Genomic DNA, 20,305 nt, shown 5'->3' on the forward strand with positions numbered 1-20,305 from the left:
GCTACTCAATAAACCCCTGCTGATAATACAGAACCAAGCAGACCTTAGATAACACCAGTATTTTTTTGCTTAACCCATGACTCTCTGAGGAAACGAATACAAAGCCTAAATTGCTCACAGGGTGGGAGCATCCCTGATCCCACCCAGGCATCCCAAAGCAAATATCCAAGGGCATCATCCCAACTGCAGCACCACGACTGATCATGGAATCATAGAATCACTGAATCACTAAGGATGGAAAAGACCACTCAGATCATCGCATCCAACCACCCCCACCCCATCAGCACGGCAAAGACACGAAGATGGAATAGCAAAGGGAAGCCACTGGTACCGTTGACAGTGAGTGTCACCTCGCGCTCCCCCGCGCCCACCCGCGGCACCACAGCACGGCACACGTATTTCCCAGCATCTTCCTGGCGGACGGACTTGAGCGTCAGCTTGTTCTCATTGCTCAGGACCTGGAAGAGAGAAGAGGACTGATCTCAGGGCAGGTGATGGGAAGTCGAGCAGGAGAGCTGGCTGGGGGAGCTCTGGATGGCTGGGGGAAGCTCTGCTACCTTTGGCAAGCTGCACCCTGGGCAGCAGCATCCTGCCCTCCTGCCCTGGCTGTGCAATTAACAGCTTCAGGATATCTTGATAAGTGCTGATCTGGCTGAAGCTGTCAGCACAGTGCCAGCACTGGGGCATGCAAATAATGTGGCTTTTGAGCGGTGTTTCCAATTATCCATGCTGGAAATGCACACCCTGGGGCTAATTCCTCTTGGTTAACCTCGTCTCTCTCCCAGGACATTGGAGTCTCCCATCCCTCCTTCCTTCTCAGATGCTACACAGTGCCCACGGCCAAAAGCTGAGCTGGAGCTGCCTGGAGGCCCCAGGCCAGCAGAATTGGCCAAATGGAAGCTGAGAAAGCATCTCTGTGTGCTGATACGTGCGGGTAAGCAGAGTGCTGGAGCGTGGCAGGGGCTGTGCACTGAGGGTCAGGAAGCCCCCATTGCATGGCTCCCTGCACTGCTCTGTAAGCTTTGAGTGTGAAAGCACTGCCTGTGTGCAAATCACAGTGATAACCAAGAGAAACAACAGCTGCCACTGTGGGATGGGAAGCCAGGGGATTACAGACCCAGTGGGATTCCTCGGCTGCCTCAAGCTCTCAGCTTGCCCAAGGCCGTGATGGTTTGGGAAAACCTAAACAGCAATGAAGGCAGCGATGCTTCCCATGCATGCGCCCAGTGATTGCCTTCCAGGGTCACAGAATCACAGAACATCCCAAGCTGGAAGTGCCCCACGAGGATTATTGAGTTCAGCTCATGGCTCCACACAGAACCACCCGAAATCAGACCATGTGTCTGAGAGCACTGTCCGATTTCACCGAAGCAGGAGGGATCCATGCAGAACCTCACGTCCCACTGCCCTGCAGCGACCCTTACCACGCCTGAGCCCCGCTTCATCCAGACGATGGTGAGGGAGGGGTTCCCAGTCCAGGCGCAGTTGAAGACGGCATCGGAGCCCAGGTCAACGAGCAGGGACTGTGGTTCTGTTGCCATCCGGGGCCCAACTGCACAGAGCAGAGCAGCATTACCCCACCAGAACCCCAAAGCAGTGCAGTCACTGTACCAGGAGGAGCTGAGACCCATTGATGTTGGGGTACCAAAGGGACACAGCCATATGGGACACCCAACCCACGGCACCTTACAATCCCAAAGACCCCAGGAAGCCTCCAGCAGGGCTGTGTGAGGCAGGAGGAGACCACGGTCCCACGCATGGAGTGAGAGCCCAACAAATCCTGCTCAGGGAAGGCGATGCTCCCCCCAGCTGTGACCAGCAGCTCTGGCAAGTTACTCACAGTAGACATCCACGGTCCTGCTGATGTTGGTGCTGCCCAGCGCGTTGGTGACCTCGCAGGAGACGGGCTCGAAGAAGAAGGTGTGATCCACGATGGTTTCATAGAAGTCACCGGATGCTTCCTTTATCACCTGGCCTTTCTTCGCCCACCTGCAGGACAAGGAAGCAGAGTGGTGTTGCACTGCTTTCCATTTGCCAATGACAGCAGGGATGGGATAAGGACAGTCTGTGCTGGTAGAGAACACAGTGCCCCTCCCCAGCCGACCAACACCGCTGGCATTCCACCACAAAACCCCTTTAAGTCTTTTCAGCTTCATCCTGCTTCCACCCCCTTTCCCCTTTTCTTCTTTTTTTTTTTTTTTTCCCCAGGGAAAAAGAACTTCATCCCTTGAAGGCAGCTGAAATAACATCACCCTGGAAAGCCAAGCTGGCATTTGCAGCTCTACAACTTGCAAATTGTCTCAGAGAACAAGCTGTCAACTCAGCACTTGAATTAAGCCGCTGTTTGCCAAACAATGAGCAAATGTGACCTAACGGGGCACCATCTGGCAACCTGCCACTCCGGAGCGGGTGGAGAGAACTGGAGATGCTGTCATGCAGTGTGAAACTCCATCGGCTCCTGGGAGGAAGGAAAAGAGAGCGGAGGAAAATATAATAAATCTCCCCAAAAGAGTGATGGGGACATTAGAAAGGAGAGGATTTCCCCGAGGAACTGCTGATGTTGTGCCGGGGCAGCTCTCCTGTGGTGGGATGACTGGGGACAGGGATGTGCTGGGCAGAGGAGGTCAGACAGACAAATCCAAAAGGCCCACAAGTGTGAACCTAACGGGATGAGGACAGGAGAGCTGCGAGGCATCACCCTGCAGCCAGTAACACGAGCGGCTCGGAAGAGAGGTATTAGCAGCACAGATGGAAGCTGGTTTGTATGCACTTATCTGCTCTCTCTTCTCATTTATCTTCACGCCTCTAATGGATGCTGACTGGCCGCTCCAGCTTCCCCACGCTGCCTTCCTCCCTGGATTCTCCCTTCAATAATTAATCAGGGGATGCTGCTCGGATTTTTAGGGCTGTGATTGACGAGGGAAACTCCAGGCATGGGAAAATCAGCACAAGTGATGCCTTCCAGTCACTGCTCCAAAGGTAAATCACCTTTGGGTGCTGCTTTCCTCCTTCCAGATGTAATGAAACTGAAGCATTGCTGCGCTCCTTGATGACTCTGTCCCCATCCAGGTGCACTTCCAGACTCCGTAGCCCATTGGGTCTTGCTGTGTGCACCAGAAGGTCAAAGCCATTTCCTGGAGTCATTAAGGTTGGAAAAGACCACCGAGATCACCTCAGACCATCATTTCCTCGCAGTGACTGACAGCACAAGACCTTGCTGGTGCCCACTGATCTGCACAGCACCGTGTTCTGCAGCAGCCCAACCTGTCTGGCCTGTGGGGGATGGGGAGCACATTTCCAGAGGATAGAAGTTCTGTGGCTCAGCAGCAGCCCAGAAACACACATATGAAGCAACCTCACACAATACTTTCTGTGCATGTTCAAAACCCATTGCTTCTGCAGAACTACCTTTGCCGAGCGTAGAGATGTGTCACAAACAGCAATTTTTCGTGCTTCAGCAGAGATCAAGGTTCTTGCTCCAGTTTTCCAAGGCTTAACACTGCTAAATCAATGTGGCTGAACAAGCGGTATGGATCTTTTATAATGTCAAATCGGTTTTTAATAACTATGGCTGATAACCCTCCTGTAAAGCTCCTCGCCATGCACTCGCAGACAGCCAGAAGGCAAATTCCTCCTGGTTTTAACAAGCCTGTAACGTGCCTTGCTCACCTATTAACCTCTCAGTAATTATTTATAAGCAGAACGTAAATAAAATGCAGCCAAGAAGACACAGAGGATGAGCAGGTCCTGCCTGAGGCCATCAGCTCAGTGTGTCTGCATCTCAGCTCCCTGCCCAGCACACATCCTCCAAACCACCCACAGGATGCATGGGGGGCCTGGCCTCCCCCAGCCTGTTCTGTTGCTCTCTCCTCTTGCAGGTTGGTGCAGCCTACAGGGCAGAGCTTGTTGGCTTTCATCTGAGGAGCCCAGCCTGCAATTTCCACCTCTGCTACCTCTTTATTAATTTGTGCTGGCGAGCTTGGCTCAAAGCCTTGAAGGAGATTTTCTAGCTTGATCCTCACCTGCCACGAAACCATAGGTGGTTGGCTGTTTGCTCCCTCCCCTTTCAGCCGCTCTGGGATGCTGGTTTGGGGCTCAGACCTTCACTCCATCCTTCGTTTCATCCCCTTGTAATCTCTTCCCAGTGTCTCCTCACCCCGCAGCTTCCAGCCCTTCTCCTACCACTATTTGGTGCTTCCTCCATTCATAGCATCATCCTGAAGGCATTTACACACAGCCAAGGTGCCTCCATAGCTCTGTGCCAGATACATACATTTACCTCCATGTTCCATTCCAAACCAATCCATTCCATGGCTCTACGACCATCTGATGCACTTCCATCGTTTTACTGCTGCCTCTCTCCCGAAGAGCAGAACATCGGGGTGTGGGTGATGAGTTCCATTTGGCGTTCCCAAGCTCTCTGCAGCTCCGTGGGGATGTTTCTTCGGGGGAAGCACCAACTGCCCTCAGTTCAGCATCTCCTCCATCAACCCCAGCGATGGGGAGAAGTCGAGTTCAAAATGGAGATTTTGATGCAAGCTTCAGGAGCCTGTTCTTCCCATGAGACTTCACCCACTTCTGCTGGGCTCACAGAGCTGCAGGAGGGCACTGTGTGCCCATAGCGTGGCAGGATGCAGCAGAGCACCGCCAGCGCGCACTTCATCTGGCTGAGCTCAGCGCAGCAAATAAATTCCTCTGACTGCAACAAGAGGACTTGTAATTCTTCAACAAATGGCATGTGAGAACAAGCTGTTTAGGGGAATTTGTAGCCCTGTCATGTAACAGCCCTCCCAAGCGACACCAGACTGGTTTGGTGCCGCCTGGATGAGTGAGGTGAGAACGTGCAAGCCTGCTCGCTTGGTACTGCAGCTGCTTTCCTTCTCTCCAAGCTGGGCAGCACCCGAGGCTGCGGGTGCCATCCTGGCCCCTCCAACCAACAGTGCTGCAGGGCAATGAGCATTTCCCCATGGCAACAAGCTCTGGCTGGAATGGATTTGTTCTGGAGTGCCATTCCCCTGCTCCCATTCATTGTTTTCCACCAACACCAGGCAGTGACAGCAGCATCCTGCCCACTGCTGACTGCCCTGCACACAGAGGGGCTGTTCCGACTGAGGGCACCCCAGGGAAGCACAGTGAGTTGCAATTTTTAATTAACAGTGCAAAATGAAGCAGTTGCCTGCCATATAAATTGTGTTTACTAAGAGTGACTTAAAATAGATAAATATTTTCTCGGACGCGTTTTAATTGCTTAATAAAAGTACTGAGAACACCCACAAATACCTTAAATAAACGCGTGGCTCGCAGAATGAATTAATTAACATTTCATTCCTGGGAATGGCTATTAATTGCTACAAATTGCTCAGAGAATGGTTCTGTTGTTTTACTGCCAGCGTTGCTCACTCTGCAATGTGGCAATTCCTGCACATCCCCAAACAGCAGCTGCCCACGAGCATCACCCTGTGCCCTTCTGCGTACTCTATGGGGGGGTGGGGTGGGGACAGGGAGGAGGATGCTGTTTCCTTGGTTCCTGACCCGAGAGTGATGGCCTATTGGGAATTGATGGAGCATCTTGTTGCTCCTTGCCTGGCTGCAGTGTGATGCATCAAGCAAATTATTGCCTTATTAAAAGTAAATCTCCATCATGGTGATCTATGGGGTTACTCCTCTCATAATGTATCCCTTGGCCACGTGTCAGCAATGCACCCAGCATCCTTGCCAATGGCCCTGCAGCTGTCCCAGGCAGCTCTGCTGTCCCCTACGCTAGGAGCAGAGCTCAGATGACACAACGGACAGGGGAGCCCCAGTGGCACCAGGAACAGCCCAGCATGGAGCCAGGGGTGTGACTGCTCAGAGCATCCTCCCTGCAATCCCTGGGGATCACTGCACCAATTATAGGTACAGATGCATTATTCTACAGTGGCAGGCTCCCATTTTATCCCAGGCGCAATTAGTAATTAACACCTCTGCTAAAGGGCTCCACAGGTCTCCTTCAGAGCTCTCATTAAGCAGCTGCCAGGTGCATCTCCTTTTCTTTCAGAAAAGACTGCAGCAGCGCAGTCGGAGCCGCTGTCCTGGGTCTCCATCCCTGAAGGCTTCCCATTGTGAGTGGAAGCACAGCTTGGTGTCAAGGTTGCTAATCCTTTTTTTCAGCAACAAATAAGCAGCAAGGCCAAATTGCCACCTTCTCCCAAATTTCAAGAGCTGGAGATGTCAGGCTCAAGTCCCAGACAAGGACACGTTTGGTGTCTGATTGCACTCGCTGCAATGCACAGGTTGCTGCCACCGGGGTTTGATTGTTTTTCAACACTCTGGGGTTTTGATGATAATAATAACACCTCGCTGTGCGGAAGAAACCTCTGTCTTGATTTCCTCTCTAATCTCAGCTTCACCGTTCCCCCTCCTGCCCAGCCAGCAATGAGCCTGATTGCTCATCAGACCATCTGCCATGTATGGGGCAGGTTTCTCCTCGCTGTCAGCGGGTCCTGAGGGTTGGAAAAAAAAAATCAGTGTGAGGCACTCAGAGCACTCCAATGCCCCCCCAGGGGTGGATGGGGGCTGGGCTCAGTTCTGCAGGGAGCACGCTGTGCTGGTGGATGGGCTGAGCCCATGGAAGCCCCATATAGCACTGTGGTGCTGCACTGGAGATGGGCAAAAGTTGCTATGCTGTCCTGGTGTGTCTCTGCTGTGCTGATGGTACAGCGGGGGATGGGCTGATGGTTGGGCTGGATGACATTAGAGGTCTTTGCAACCTTAATGTTTCTATAATTCTAACCCAGTACACTCACTTCCTATTAATGCAAAAAATACAGGTAACACACGGGTGCAGTAGAACAAAGTTGCAAATTAATCAGTTTGCTCATCTTTTTGCTGTAAAATTCCTCTATTTTCTGTCCATCCATCCCCAAAATCATTCTCTAGTCACTATTCTTGAAGCATCTCGAATCTCCTCAGAGCAGCCTGGTAACAACATTGCTCATCTGAGCTTTGTATGCCAACAGAAAACAGTCCAACGTGGCAGCATGCTGATAGAACAGACTGACCCATAGGAGCTCTGCGATTACCTGCTGACTTCTTCACAATGCAGCAAGAAATGTTTCAAAAAAAAAGAAAACTCAAAAAGCAAAAACCATTAAGTCCTTAATTACACACTCCAATAGCAAAGCAGAGCTGAGTATTGAGCACTGCTTGATACTTTACAGACAAATGGCCTTATAATCCAGAGCCAACAGCTTGTGCTCTTCCTTTGCTTTTGTATTTGCCAACAGCTTCTAGAGAGTTTGCAGAGCAATCAAAGCCCAAGGACAGCTCAGGTTAGCAGTCACTCCATGAACTGACTCTGGATGAGACCTCAATCCCGCTCCAGTGGGATCCAGTGGGTCTATTCTGGGAAGCCAGCATCCACTGGGTATCCTCTTTCCTGTGCCACACAGCCCCTGAATTGGGCTGCTGCTTGCATCTATCCTGGCAGCTCATTTCAGCAGAAGCAACATTCCTAACGAAGCTTCTTGGGGGAATTAGGCAAATGAATAATAATCAAGGTCAACTGCATCACCACAGCACCTACGCTTTCCCATCCCAGAAAGGATGCAGACGCCCCCAGCGCACCCACACTGCGCCCCGTTCCTCATCTATTGCAAGGAAGCCAAAAAACCATGGAGCTGAAGGTCTCTTAAATCAACATCCCTTCCAGCTTGGAAGCTGTAAGAGGATTCATTATTTATATCACAGAAGCACAAAAGCTTAGCATATTTTAAGCTGTCTGAAATGACTTCAAGGCAACTCATCCACTCTTTCCCCCCCTCCAACAAAGCACATTGAGACATCTCCAAACGGAGCAGTGGGAGGAAACCCTTCAGAAACAGGAAATACACAGAGTGATTGAGGGACAGAAAGCAGAAAGCTACGATCTGCCCGGAGATCACCAAGGAATGCCCAGAGGGGACGTTCCACGTGAGATGTGAGCACAGGCCTCATTGCGCGGAGGGAAGCATCGTGGTGCTGCCCAAACACTCATGGCAGCAGGTGCTGTGTGTCCTTTCTTTCCTTTCCCTCTTTTTACACTTACAGTTTAGTCACAGCATCTCTAATTTCCTTAGATCTGAAGCCACCTTGTGAGACTGGAAGGGAACGATAGAGAAGAAAGATGGGGGGAGGAGGGAGACAGTAATCTTGTAAAAGTCAGTTTTGAAAAATCAATTTTCTTGTGTGACAAGATTTGCTTAAGGCTTTTCATTCTGTGAAATCAGCCCATCACCCTGCGGGAGCGCAGGAAGGAAGTGGCAAGTGTGGTTGGGAATATCTCAGATTAAAGACTGCTAAATTAGGCTTGAGGAGCTCCCAGCTCTTCACAAGGAGAGCAGAACTGTGGCCAGCACTGCGAATGATGTTCCCCTCTCCGTCCCCTTCTCATCCCCAGGAGGCTCTCTTGAAGGAGAGGTGACTGATAGGCCTGGGAGAACACAGCTCTGGGTCACTCCCAACCTTCCTGGCTAGAAGTGGCAAGTTAGCAGCTCGGCACGATCAAAGCCATATGGTCTCCGTTCATGTCCAGGGCAAAGCTTGCTGGAAACGAGTTGCCCTGGATCAGGCTCATTCCAACACTGGCAAACCCCAGAGCACAAGCAACAGAACCGCAGAATCATGCTTGGGTTGGAAGGCACCTCACAGCCCACTGCCCCCCCCCCACCATGGGCTGCGTGCCCCCAGCTCAGGCTGCCCAGGCTCCACCCATGGCCTCAGGCACCTGCAGGGATGAAGCACCACAGCTCTGGGCACTGCCAGGGCCCCACCGCATAAAGACCTTCCTCCTCACAACTCACCTAAGTCTCTCCACTTCCAGTTTAAAGCCACCCCCCTCGCCCTGTCACTGCCTGCATCTCAAAGGCCGTTGACACCTCTTGAGGTTGCCAACCCCCCAGGACTCACAGCCAGCCCCCACTGTGCCCCGGGAGCTGAGAACCCATTTTGGGGAGCCCAGCTCCTGAGTGGCAGGGAGGCTGCTCTGGCTGTAACCCCATCATAACCCAACAGAAATGAGGATCTGATGGTTAACCCTTGCAAGGCTCTTAGGATTTCCAAAACCAGCCCACTGACCTGGCCTCATCCATCACCACGCCATGCAAGGCTGCACCCCCGCTCCTGCAGCACAACAGCAAGAAAGGCCCCACTCAACTTCTGTGCGTACAGAAGAGCGTCATCTTTTGGCCAAAATGAATGGAACTGGAGTCCTTTCTTCTGCTCTTTGATGCCACAATCTCTTATTTCAAGCAAGACATTGCTATTTTTTAAGCACTTATCCAAATCTCACTGGGGGTTGGAATGGAGACGGCCACAGCTGTGGGGCACCCCAGATCCCAATCCACTCTGCACAGCACAGCAATCCTCCAGAACACAGCAGCAAAAAGCTGATCCGAAAGTCTCCACCACCAGCAGCTCACACCAGCCGCTTCATCACTCATTTACTTCGTTATCTTTAATCACTGCTCCATCAGGAAGCAATGCTCACCGCTACAAAGTGCTTTCCTTCCTCCCCTCCCTTTTTTTTTTCTGCTTTCCGTCAGATTCTCCCTCCGTTTCGCTCTCTCCTCATTAGTCTGAGCTGCCTCTGAGCATCTCCCACACGTGTTCCCATTACCCTGACAAGCCAGGGAGCGGGATGACAAATCTCCCCATCCCCACACCTCACCATTCCTGGTGTCACCTGCAGCCGCAACCCAGCAGCTGTGAGATTTGTGCCTTTTATTTTACTTCATTTTTTTCCAAGCTCCTCTCTCCCCGTTCAGCAGGAGTTGGCAGATGGGGCTGACGCATCGCAGAGGAGATCTGAAGAATTCATTTCCCTTTTTTTGTTTTATTTTTATTTTTATTTCCCCAGCTTTCATTTTCATTTCAGAGCAAAGGTCCGGTTGTCTGGGAAGAAGCTACAAAGGCAAACCCAGGCAGAAAAACATAGATAGTCAGAAAAAATGCTACGGTGCTGATGACTTGAGACCTCCGTGTGCTTTGCATTCATTTCAACTCCCACTTCCTTGGCATTTTCCTGTGTCTATAAATCAGACTTACTCCATCGCTGCTGTGAAATGCCCACAGGCCCTTTCCTGCACTGCCTCCTTGTGCCCTCTGGCCATGCTGGGCTGCAGGAGGCAGCGGGGATGTGACAGCAGATCTGAGGACAGCACATGGTTGGCAGAGTCCTGATGCTGCACCAACAGCAGCCGTGCTCGGAGGAAAAGGAGGAAGCAGAAGGGAGCACTGAAGCTGCCAGGAGCCTTGGTGTAGGGGAAGGCAGCAAAAACAGGGGGCTGAGAGGGGCTTTACATGGGGTGGTTGAGGGGAAAAGGGCCCTTAAGTGGCTGAAGAACCACAGTAGTTTGGAAGGGCTGTAGTGAGATGGATGGAGGGCTCACACTTACACTGCTGGCTACTCTGCAGCACATTTTGAGGCCTGACAGCCCCTTTTAAATAGTAATAGAGATGTGGCTGGCATTTAATACAAGCTTAATATTGCAGATCTCCCTTAATTAGCAGCGGCAGCTGGGGAGACAAAGGAAGGTGCCAGTCATGGTACGTTCCCAGCAATATGAAGCCCTCGGGAACGTCAGGCCAGGGGGATGTTTGTCCAAAAGGGCAGCAGAAAGTCAGCATACAGCAAGCACCCAGCTCCCAGGAGGGACTTTTCCAAGCTATCTGAATCCAGGCCTTCACCTGGGAGCAAAGATGCAGTGTAATCCATTAAAGGAGCTATGGAGAGAGATCTGCTCCTCATGCCCACACGGTAACTTCTCCAACTGTGTGACTCTGGCAGCAGAAAACCCTTCCCAAAACTCTTTCTTCCCAAAGACCCTCTATTCCTCATCCTGTGGTAAAATCCTCCCTGTTCTGACGTGCTCCTGGCTTTGCTTCTTGGTGACCTGCTGTCACTCAGCAGCACGCACTGTCACTGAGTGCACAGAGCTGAGCAATGCCAAGCCACCAGGGCTGGGCTGGAGCCATCTCAGTTAACTCCAAGCTGTGGTGGTGTGGCTTCCAACAAAGCGTGAGGCACCCAATCTTGGAAAACTTGACTTCTCTGTCTCCTATTTTATGAATAACTGCAGTGAGACACTCTTGATTTTCTCCTGCTCTTCTCAGAGCCCACGGATACCAAGTGCAGCTCTCCCACATGAAATGCTGTAACATGATGGAACGCACAGCAATGATAGCAGAGCAGCAAAGTCCCAGGCTGCAGCAAGTGAGAATATGCTCAATGCAGTGGTTGCAGACACAAAAACACTGCACACAGTGCAGAAATGAAGAAAAAGAGCTGCTTACCTTTAGAAGGCCTCAGGTAGGCAGGGATCTCCAGTAAGAGATCCCCTCACTTCCACTGCCAACCCTTAAGTGAGGGCTGGGAAGGGGTGGATCCTGGCTGCAGCCCTTCCATCACTCAGTCATTGCATGCACCTGAGCTGCTCTGGGCTGGCCCTGCCTTCCCACCAGGTGCTCCATCACTGCTTCAGGTCGTGACTCAGCATTGCCACTACACCACATCTATCCAAATCCCACCAAAACCTGCCACCCTTCCCCACCAAGACCCGCATTCAGACCTCAGAACAGCATCTCCCTGCTTGCCCTTTTGCAAGCACAACAAGTCGCCTCTTCTTGTTTTCCCTGCTCAAGGCAGGACACTGCCTCCCACTGGGTGCGTTCAAGCCCCACTGCCTTTAAAGAAAAGCTCTTAAAAAGCAGTTGAGTTCGGATTAATATTTGATGAGTGACAGCGTGCTGTTGATTCAAAGATAAAACGGTGTTTTCCAAGCACAAAGGTCCTTTCTGCAGAACGGAGCCCGCTGAGCGAACAAACAAACATCGCTCCCTCCCCACTCCCTGCTGCCAGCCCAGGTGTGGGGAGTGGGAAAGCCCAGCCTGACCTGCAGCGGGGATGCAGGAGGGGCTCTGTCCTTTTGGGCATTCAAATTCAGCCCCGTGTAGGCAGAGGGAGATCGCTTGGCCCGCACCAAACACAGCCCCCTTCGGCTCTAGGATGGGGAAGTGCACCCTGCACCCCAGCCTGGCAGGTGGTGCGGAAGGGTGGCTCAAAATGCCCCATCTTCACTGCGACTGCAAAAAGAACACTGTGTGGAGTTGTCTGTTAGCCCTGAGGATGAGAGTGCTGCATCAGTACACCGGAGTGAGGCATTTATTACTGCCCTGCCTACAGCTGCTCCCCATCGCTGCAAAAATAATCATCATCATCAGAGGAGCCCAAAAGGCTGAGGGACTCTGCCTCTTGCAATATTAAACTTTCCCATTTTCTTCTGCCGTCTTAAAGATTCTCTTTCTTACTGCAAGTGATAAATAATAACAGCAAAAAAAAAAACACCCCACAGACACACAACAGACATCAAACGCCAAGGGAAGATTGGCAAATGGAGAGATCTGAAGTGAGCAAAGAGGAGGCCTGGTTGTGAGTCGGTTCACGTTGCTCTGACTTGTGTTGCTTTCCATTAATTTCATTCGCCATCACAGGTGGCAGAGCCACAGCGACAGCTAATTACTCTCTTTCCTTCCCATTCCTGCCCGATGGCTTGCAGCAGGAGCAAGCCAGGAAATTGCCCGACAGCCTTTGGGTGTGCACAGCCCGGCAGTGATGCTGAAACAGACGGGGGAGGTCATGGGATCGTAGGATAGAAACACAGAATGGTTGGGTTGGAAGGCACCTTACAGCCCACCTAATTCCAGCCCTGCCATGGGCTGGTTGTGGCCCCCAATCCAAAGTGCCAGAGCCTCATCTGTGGCCTTGGGCACCTCCAGGGATGGTCTGTGGAAGTGGTGCCAAGGGACCCTTCAGCAGCTCGGGTGGGAAACGCTGTGCTGGAGAAGCATGGAGCCCCGGAGCTACGCGACATGTCTGGTGCACAATGCCAGATAGAGCAAAGACCTCCATGTCCCCTGCTGATGCCCCCTATGGTCCTCCAGCACAGCCCCGTGTCCCATGCAGCAGGGGACGTGGCAGTGGCACTGCGTGACTGTCCTTCTCCCATGTAAATGCAGAGTGAGGGGGCAGCTTGCTCATGTATTCACAGCATGGACGGCGCTGCCTATGGATTTATGCCCAGAAAAGGGGATTTATGGTGTTTAGACATTTTCCTTTGTGTTCAGAGCTGTTTACAGACAAACATATTGGGAGGTATTAAAAATAAATGCTGACTGCCGACCACAATCTGATATTTCTATCTGAGGATGAGGGAAGCCATAGGAAGGAAATATATCAGCCTGCTTCTTTCCAGGGGGGAAAATCCACCGCTCTTCCTCTCTATTCCCAGTGTATTTCTCCATGTTTGTTTTTAAGGCAGACTAAGCTCAACCTGGCTCATGCTTCCCACCCTTGCAGCTCCTGGTGCATGGCAATGGACTTTTCTGCTCTGCTCTTCCTGGGGTGCCCCTGAGCCATGGACTCCTGCATCCCGCTGCCACACGATGCTAAAGCCTTAAATCCTCCTCTCTCCTCCCAGCTGGGATATCCCGTGCTGAGTTTTGATGTTGAGAATTCTGCTGTCTTGACGAAACAATTGGAGGGCTATGGGGTCTTTGGGGAGGGAAACGAATTGCCCTGATCAATCAGAGCCATTAGGAGGAAGGAAGCCCCGCCGCGCTGCTGAATCCTGTTTGCTTGTCACAGTGGTAGGGAAAAAGCCGTGTGTGATGTTAACATGTTAGGGGAACTTAAGAAATCAAAAGCCCAAAGTGCTTGAATTTTTCATGCCTCCTCTTCTTTTTTGAAGAAACACAAACCAACCCAACCTTTTATGGGAAAACATAACCCAAAAAATGTGCCATTAACTAAGATCCATCAGGAAATGAATCACTTTGCAGCAAAGGAAACATTTCTTCTCCAAAAGAGCAGTACTGCACTGCACAGCTGTCCAGGGACTGGGGGGTCACCCCCTGGAGCTGCACCAAAACTGCAGGGATGTGGGCACTGGGCACAGTGGGGGTGGGGATCTGGGAGGTCTTTTCCAGCCTTGATGATCCTGTGATGCTTTGAAAGCAGGCAGCAGCCCTACGGATGGCAAAGGGATGGGGCTGTGAGATGGGATGGAAGGCACAGGGAGGGCTGTGTGTGGTGCTAGGACAGCCTGTCTGCTTCCTCTCCCAATGGTAAATACAAAAACAGGGCTATTTGTATCTTTGACATTCATTGACTTCTGAAATTAATAACTCTTCTGTGTAAGTAGGAATGCAATTATTGCTTTGTTGTGCTGCTAGCAGATATCCAGCCGGAAGGAATTGTTCCTACTAGCAAGCTCAATTGTACCAATTAAGGTGTCCACATCCAACAGGAGGTGGGTCATGGTAACCCATCCCTGAGGCAACCCATCCCCAAAGGAGCCTCCTCTGCTGCTACAAACCCATGCTGGTGCACAAACATCACAGACTGCCTACATGTGCACATGACTGCCAGCCCTGCTTCCCTCTGCAATGGTACAGCCTGCCTGCAAGGGCAAAGCCACGGTGCACCCTACTCATCACTCCCTCCAACACTCTGTTTGGACCGACTATGGAGCGCCTGCACCACCTTCTGTCCACGTTTCTCCTCCTCCGATTCTCCTCTTTTTGGCCTCTCCAGTGCCAAAGTGCAGCTCCAGCCCACGCCTCCCTCCGGAGCTCTGCTGGGCTGCACGTGGCTGCTCGAGTACCCACTGATGGCACTGCAGTGGTATTGTTCAAACCACAAAAGAGTGTGCACAAAGGAAAGGCATTTTCCAATTTTCACATAATAGATTTTTCACTCATTTTTCTCATTACATTCCCAAACAGATGGCTCTGCCAGCTCTATGCCAGGCCCCTGTCCTGCATTCAGCTGGGATGGAGTTAATTTTCTTCCTATTAGCCGGTGTGGGGCTGTGCTTTGGGTTTAGGATGGTTTGCTTCTCGTAGCACCCTGATCATTCTGGGGGTGCATAATGGGAGGGGACTGAACTGGGACAGCTGGCCCAACCGGGCCAAAGGGATATTCCATATCGTAGGGCATCGTGCTGAGCAATAAAACTGGGGGGGTTGTCTGGGAAGGGGCTGCTGATGATTGGGGACTGGTTGGGCTTCGCTTGGCACTTGGTGAGCAACTGCGTCGTGTGTCACTTGTTCCGCTTATCCCTATCCTGTCCTATCGAGCTCCCTTTATCTCCACCCATGAATTTTACCTTGTTTTGCCTCCCGGGGCGTGGTGACGGTGAGCTGGACGGCTGCCTTACCTGTACTGTGTGACAGCGGGGTTGGCCTTGGCGGAGCAGTGGAACTTGACGGTGTTGTCCTCCAGCACCGGCTGAGGCTCCACAGACAGGTTCACCAGGGGAGGGTCTGCAAAGAGACAGGGATGAGCCCATCATGCTTCCAAGCGTGGAAGGCAAAAGGCAGGGCAGCACTGAAGCTCTGAGGGCACAGAAGAATGGGCTATGAGACCCCTTAGGGCCACACGAGGCTGTCCTGTTGTTCTGGGGCTCCTCTCCTCCCCAGCCTCCGATCCCTGCTCCAATCCAAGCTGCTCCCTCCCTGCTGCCACGCGCTGCTTGACACAGCATCTCCCTTCAAAACCATTAGCACAGGCTCTGATTCCCGTTTAAGGAAATCAACCCGCTTTGAAGAGTTCCCATTTAATATCTTGCTGGGTAATGATGATCTTTTGTCTACCCGCTAACTTGAAAGTGGCATTTCTGCTCTTTCATCAGCCTAATCATCTCTGCCAAGTCCTTATTGGTGTCACAGGCCTCTCGGTTCTCCCGGCTGCCGCTCTGTTTCTCTTTTCCTTTTACAAGATAAGCATCCGAGTGCTTTAGCAGCAAACAAAATTTAGAAGAGAACTGATGAAAGCAAGTGAGAAAAGGGTGCAGCGCTGAGATGGATAATAAGAATATCCAGAACAGTTTTAATTTCTCCTGGTGTCTTGGGGGGAGGGGGGGGAGAGTGGAACCTCCAGTTTGAGATACGGAGAATGAGAGCTCATTAAAGGGAAGAAAAAACTTCTGCCACCTCTGCCCTCTGCTCCCCTCCTCATTGGCACCCCTGCAGCGTTGGGTACCACTCTGCACTGTGTCCCCGTGACCCCCTGGCAATTTACCCAGCCGGAGCCCTGAGTTGTTGCCAGCAGAGCCACCTGCCTTTCTGAGGGGAAATTATGACGGGAAATTATAGGTATTTTCAATTTACCCTAATCTCGTTTTAAAATGTGCAATTCAAATCACAATAAAGATGGGCGCAGTTGGGAATATAAATGAGCTTCACTAACATAACAGCCCAGAGATATATAGCGTGCTCCTAATTCATTCGCAGGCATCCTGACACTTCCCCATTGTTATACAACAACAGCTAATCACCTTCCTTTGTTAAGTATGAATCACACTTCTCTTTAGTAGCTTCCCCATTGTTTGATGGTTTAGTGGCTGTGCCTACGATTTACGGAGGAGCCTCTTTGTATTAAAATGAGCCCGGCTCCCTCCTCACACTCCAAATTAAAAAAAAAAAAGTAGATTAAAAAAGAGAAGGAGCAAAGGAAATGAATTAAAGCCTTTGATCTTCCCCTTCACAAATGGGCTCGGGCTCCCCAATACCGCAGCGAGGTGCCGCGATGAGCGCCGGTGTGAGCGAGTGTTTGGGGGTATTTTATGGGGAAAAAGAAAAGACAGAAACGGTCACTCATCGGGATGTAATTCCACTCGGTTGGAGTTATAAGCCCTGCCCGGCTTCTTGTAATTAATGTGAGCAATGGGATCAGAGCCGGGGAAAGCGCGCATCCCTGCAGCACAGCGACCCGGCGCTGCAGAACCACGGCGCTGCCCGGAGGAGCCGTGCTGGGTGCGAGGCAGCAGCAGGAGGAGCTGGAAGCAGACTGTGGTGCCTCCAGCCCTCATCCCTCGGTGGAAAGCGTGAAAGGGAACGCATTGCTGCACCGCCAGGCTGAGAACCGCCAGCAGAGTCACCCACAGCCCAAACACGTGGACCTGCTCAAATCCCTTCTTGCCATGAAACGAAGGTGGAAAAATGAGTAACTGCACACACGTGTGTAGGCTTGGAGCAAATGGCTTTGGATAAGCAATAACCCTGCTCCTCCCATCCCAGCACGCTGGATATGAATTTCCATAGAGCCACTGGGCTCTGGCAGTATAAATAGTTTATGGCATATCAAACTATTAAACACGATTTTAATCCCACTTGTGATGTTCGGTGCATAACTCACAGGAGGCTGACTTTGATGTGGCTGGTGGAACAGAAATCACATTGAACAGATGTTCCAGCTGGAGTTGCTTAGTGTTTCCATTACAGAGTCAGGCTTTTTTTTTTTCTTTCTTTTTTTTTTCTCCTTGGTTCCTTTTCCTCTCTTTTCTATTTTTTTGGAAGGTGAAGGTGGTTATGACTCAGCTCTTTCCCTGCTGCCCAGGCTAGGACTGGCAGTGCCCATGTAGGACTGAAGGGAGCCAGCCTTGCGCTGCACAGGACACAAACCCAGGCACCTCTTTGCAGAGTGCAGGCTGCTTAATCCATGCTGGTGTTTTCCCACCCCTCCAACACCCATCCAGCCTGATATCCTCGTTAGACCCCATTAAGAACAACATACTTTTAATAGCCAGATAGGATATTATTATTATTACTTTCACAGCACGGAGCGTGTAATGGCTCAGAGTGGAAATCGGTGCTCCTTATTGGGTCCTTTTACATCAGATCCCATCAGGTTCAGGGATGCAGCTCACATCTGCCCTGCACTGCACGGTGTAATGATGTCTCTGGCTCTGCGTTGTTTGTGAGAACGCACGTGCATCTCCAGCTACTGTCACTGTTTGCAGGCTGTGAAATAACCCGTGCTATTATCTCATTTTATCTGCCCGCTTCTGTCAGGACATGCTATACAGAGACCCAAGAGCCCGTTAATCTTCCGGCAGCAAAAAGCTGGAAATCTTAAATGGTGAATTTTCTGCTGTGCTTGAGTTTGTTCAGGCAGTTTTAATTGGACTCTGGAAAGCAGCTGGCATGCTAATATCGAGCACCCTGCATTTGCAAATTGTTGGTAAATACAGCTGGAGGAATTGTGTGTGCAAATGAAGCCCGGCTGGAGAAGGGTCAGGACGTGCCTGAGAGCAGCGGCTGCTGCAGAGGTGAGAAGGGAGCTGCAAAATGGGATTTTTGAGGAAGGGGTGGTCATCCACCCCTGTGAATGCCCCATCCCTGGAGGTGCCCAAGGCCACGGACGGGCCCTGGGCAGCCTGATGCCCCATGGCAGGGGTTGAGTCCCTTCCAACCCGGCTGTTCTATGGTTCTATGATCTATAAGGTCCCTTCCAACCAAACCCGTTCTGTGATGCTCCCACGACCCCTCTGCACCAGTGGTAGGAAATCTCCATCCCATTCCTGGACGGAGGCTGGGTGGCAGGGACTGGCTGCTGGCCGCTACTCACGCTGGATGTCAATAGTGACTGAGGTCTCCTTCCCGCTGGGGATGGCTTTGTTGGTGGCACGGCAGACGATGCTCTCCCCATTCTCAATGTCAGAGGGGGCGATGAAAAGGGTGCTCATGATGCTCTCCCTCTTGCCGTCACGGAGAAGGGTCTGCGAAGGGACACGGAGATGTAAAGAGGTGGCTATGGGTGCTACCTGCTGTCCCCTTCTGTAGGGTGGAGTTTTGGGGTCTTTAAGTCAGCTGTGCCTCATCTGTGCTGCCCGGCTGTGACTGCACTGGGGCTGCAATACAAATCAGCTGGTGGATTCGATATGCAGAGAAACAAAGGAATTCTCATTTGAAGCAAATGGTTTCAGGCGATCAGTAACCTGAGCAGTGTGTCTTCTTGGTTGAGTGGAATATCTGCATCAAATGAAATCTGGGTTGGATTTTAATTTCATTAGGAAAAAAACCCTGAAAGATGAAAACTGAGGTGTGGTCTTAAAGGGAAAATTTTGGCTTTTTTTTTTTTTCCAGGGATGCTGCTGGAAGGAGCCTGAATGGGGGTGGCGGGGAGAAATGTTTATTAAAAGTATCTTCAGGAGCTCGAGAGGAATGCGTCTCACTCTGAACTTTGAAGTTGCCTGCATTACAAATGGCTGTAAACTGACCCATTTTGTGCCTCGCATTTTGTGCTTTAGAAATTTTCATTAGAAATGTCAAGTGTTCCTGAATCCTTAGCACTTACCAGGCATCAGGCTTTGATAAACAGGAGAACATGTGGGCACCCATTCCGAGTGCACTGCTGATTGCTCTTTGATGTTTTCCTTTATGACCCAATAAAGGCTTTCCGTTTAAATTAAAAAATGCCAACAACCCTGACAATTTTTCATAGAAAACTGCAGTTAGAGGCGGGGACATATGTCACTGGGAAAAAAAAACCCTTCTGTTTCAGAGCTTCTGCTACAGCCAAGGTCAGTGCTGGCTTTGCTCCTCGAGCAATACAAGCACAACACCCAGATGGAATTTTGGGGGGGAGAAGTGTGTGTTGCAGGTGATGTATAAGCAATGTGGGCATGTAGAAAGCCAGCTAGATTCTGGGCAGAGCCCACCTCAGCACCAGCTGGTGGTGCATCTTCACATCATTGGGGATGCTGCATGGAATGACATAGAGTGCGGAGCTGAAGGTGCTGCTCTGATGGCTTTGGGGCTGCATAGAGGACCCCAAGACCCTTCCTGAAGCAAGGGAAGAGCAAGTGGTCCCCAGCACGCGCTGCCTCACCTTGGAGTAGGTGGCCCCGTTGACAACCTCTCCTTTCCGCATCCAGATGATGGAGGCTGCCGGCTTGGCGTTGTCTGCGTGGCAGGTCAGGTTGAGGGGGTCCCCTGCTCTCAGGCTGATGATGGGTCCCCCCATAATGATGGGGTCATCCGGAGGAACTGCAAGGCAAGGACAGGACGGGTGTGAAGGAGGTGACGACGTGACAGCGTTAAACAAACCTGCTGCCAGGGCTGGGCACCGTGTCAGTGGCTGTGATGGGGACATCACACCACCCCCATGGGACACTCGCAAGTCAAAGCCCACTTATTGTGAGCATCGGCAGTGCCCCAAGCAGGGCTCCCCTGGCAGCCCTCATTACGGAGGGGCAGAGCAGTGCTGAGCATGCTCGTGCAGCTTTGATCCTCCTTTTGCTTTCACTTTATCCTCTGTGCCACCCTCTGGCTGCACAAAAGGCTGTGAAATTCCTCTCGCTCAGGCTCACCACTGCCAAGTCTTTCAAGCATCTCTATCCCTTAAAGCAGGCGTTGCTGGGGGCGGCGAGGAGATGTTTAAGATCTCAACATGCCTTTGAAACAGCCGTGGTCTGACAGCCTGTGTGAGCTGTATCCTCATCACAGG

At 51.4% G+C, this 20,305-nt stretch overlaps 1 protein-coding gene across 3 annotated transcripts in view; it reads right to left on the reverse strand.

Annotated features, from left to right (window-relative positions):
- Nucleotides 1–20,305, reverse strand: part of KIRREL3 (kirre like nephrin family adhesion molecule 3) — a 237,702-nt gene that overhangs the window by 11,269 nt on the left and 206,128 nt on the right. For all 3 annotated transcript variants that reach the window (XM_085209178.1, XM_085209177.1, XM_085209179.1), the window contains 6 exons: nt 19,688–19,845; nt 18,425–18,575; nt 15,234–15,339; nt 1,841–1,989; nt 1,425–1,552; nt 332–458 (listed from right to left, as the gene is read on the reverse strand). In XM_085209178.1, the coding sequence (XP_085065304.1) occupies nt 332–458; nt 1,425–1,552; nt 1,841–1,989; nt 15,234–15,339; nt 18,425–18,575; nt 19,688–19,845 (819 nt within the window). The remainder of the gene's footprint in view (nt 1–331; nt 459–1,424; nt 1,553–1,840; nt 1,990–15,233; nt 15,340–18,424; nt 18,576–19,687; nt 19,846–20,305) is intronic.

The sequence above is a fragment of the Meleagris gallopavo genome, chromosome 26 (genome assembly GCF_905368555.1).
Source record: "Meleagris gallopavo chromosome 26, MGAL_WU_HG_1.1, whole genome shotgun sequence".
NCBI lineage: Eukaryota > Metazoa > Chordata > Aves > Galliformes > Phasianidae > Meleagris > Meleagris gallopavo.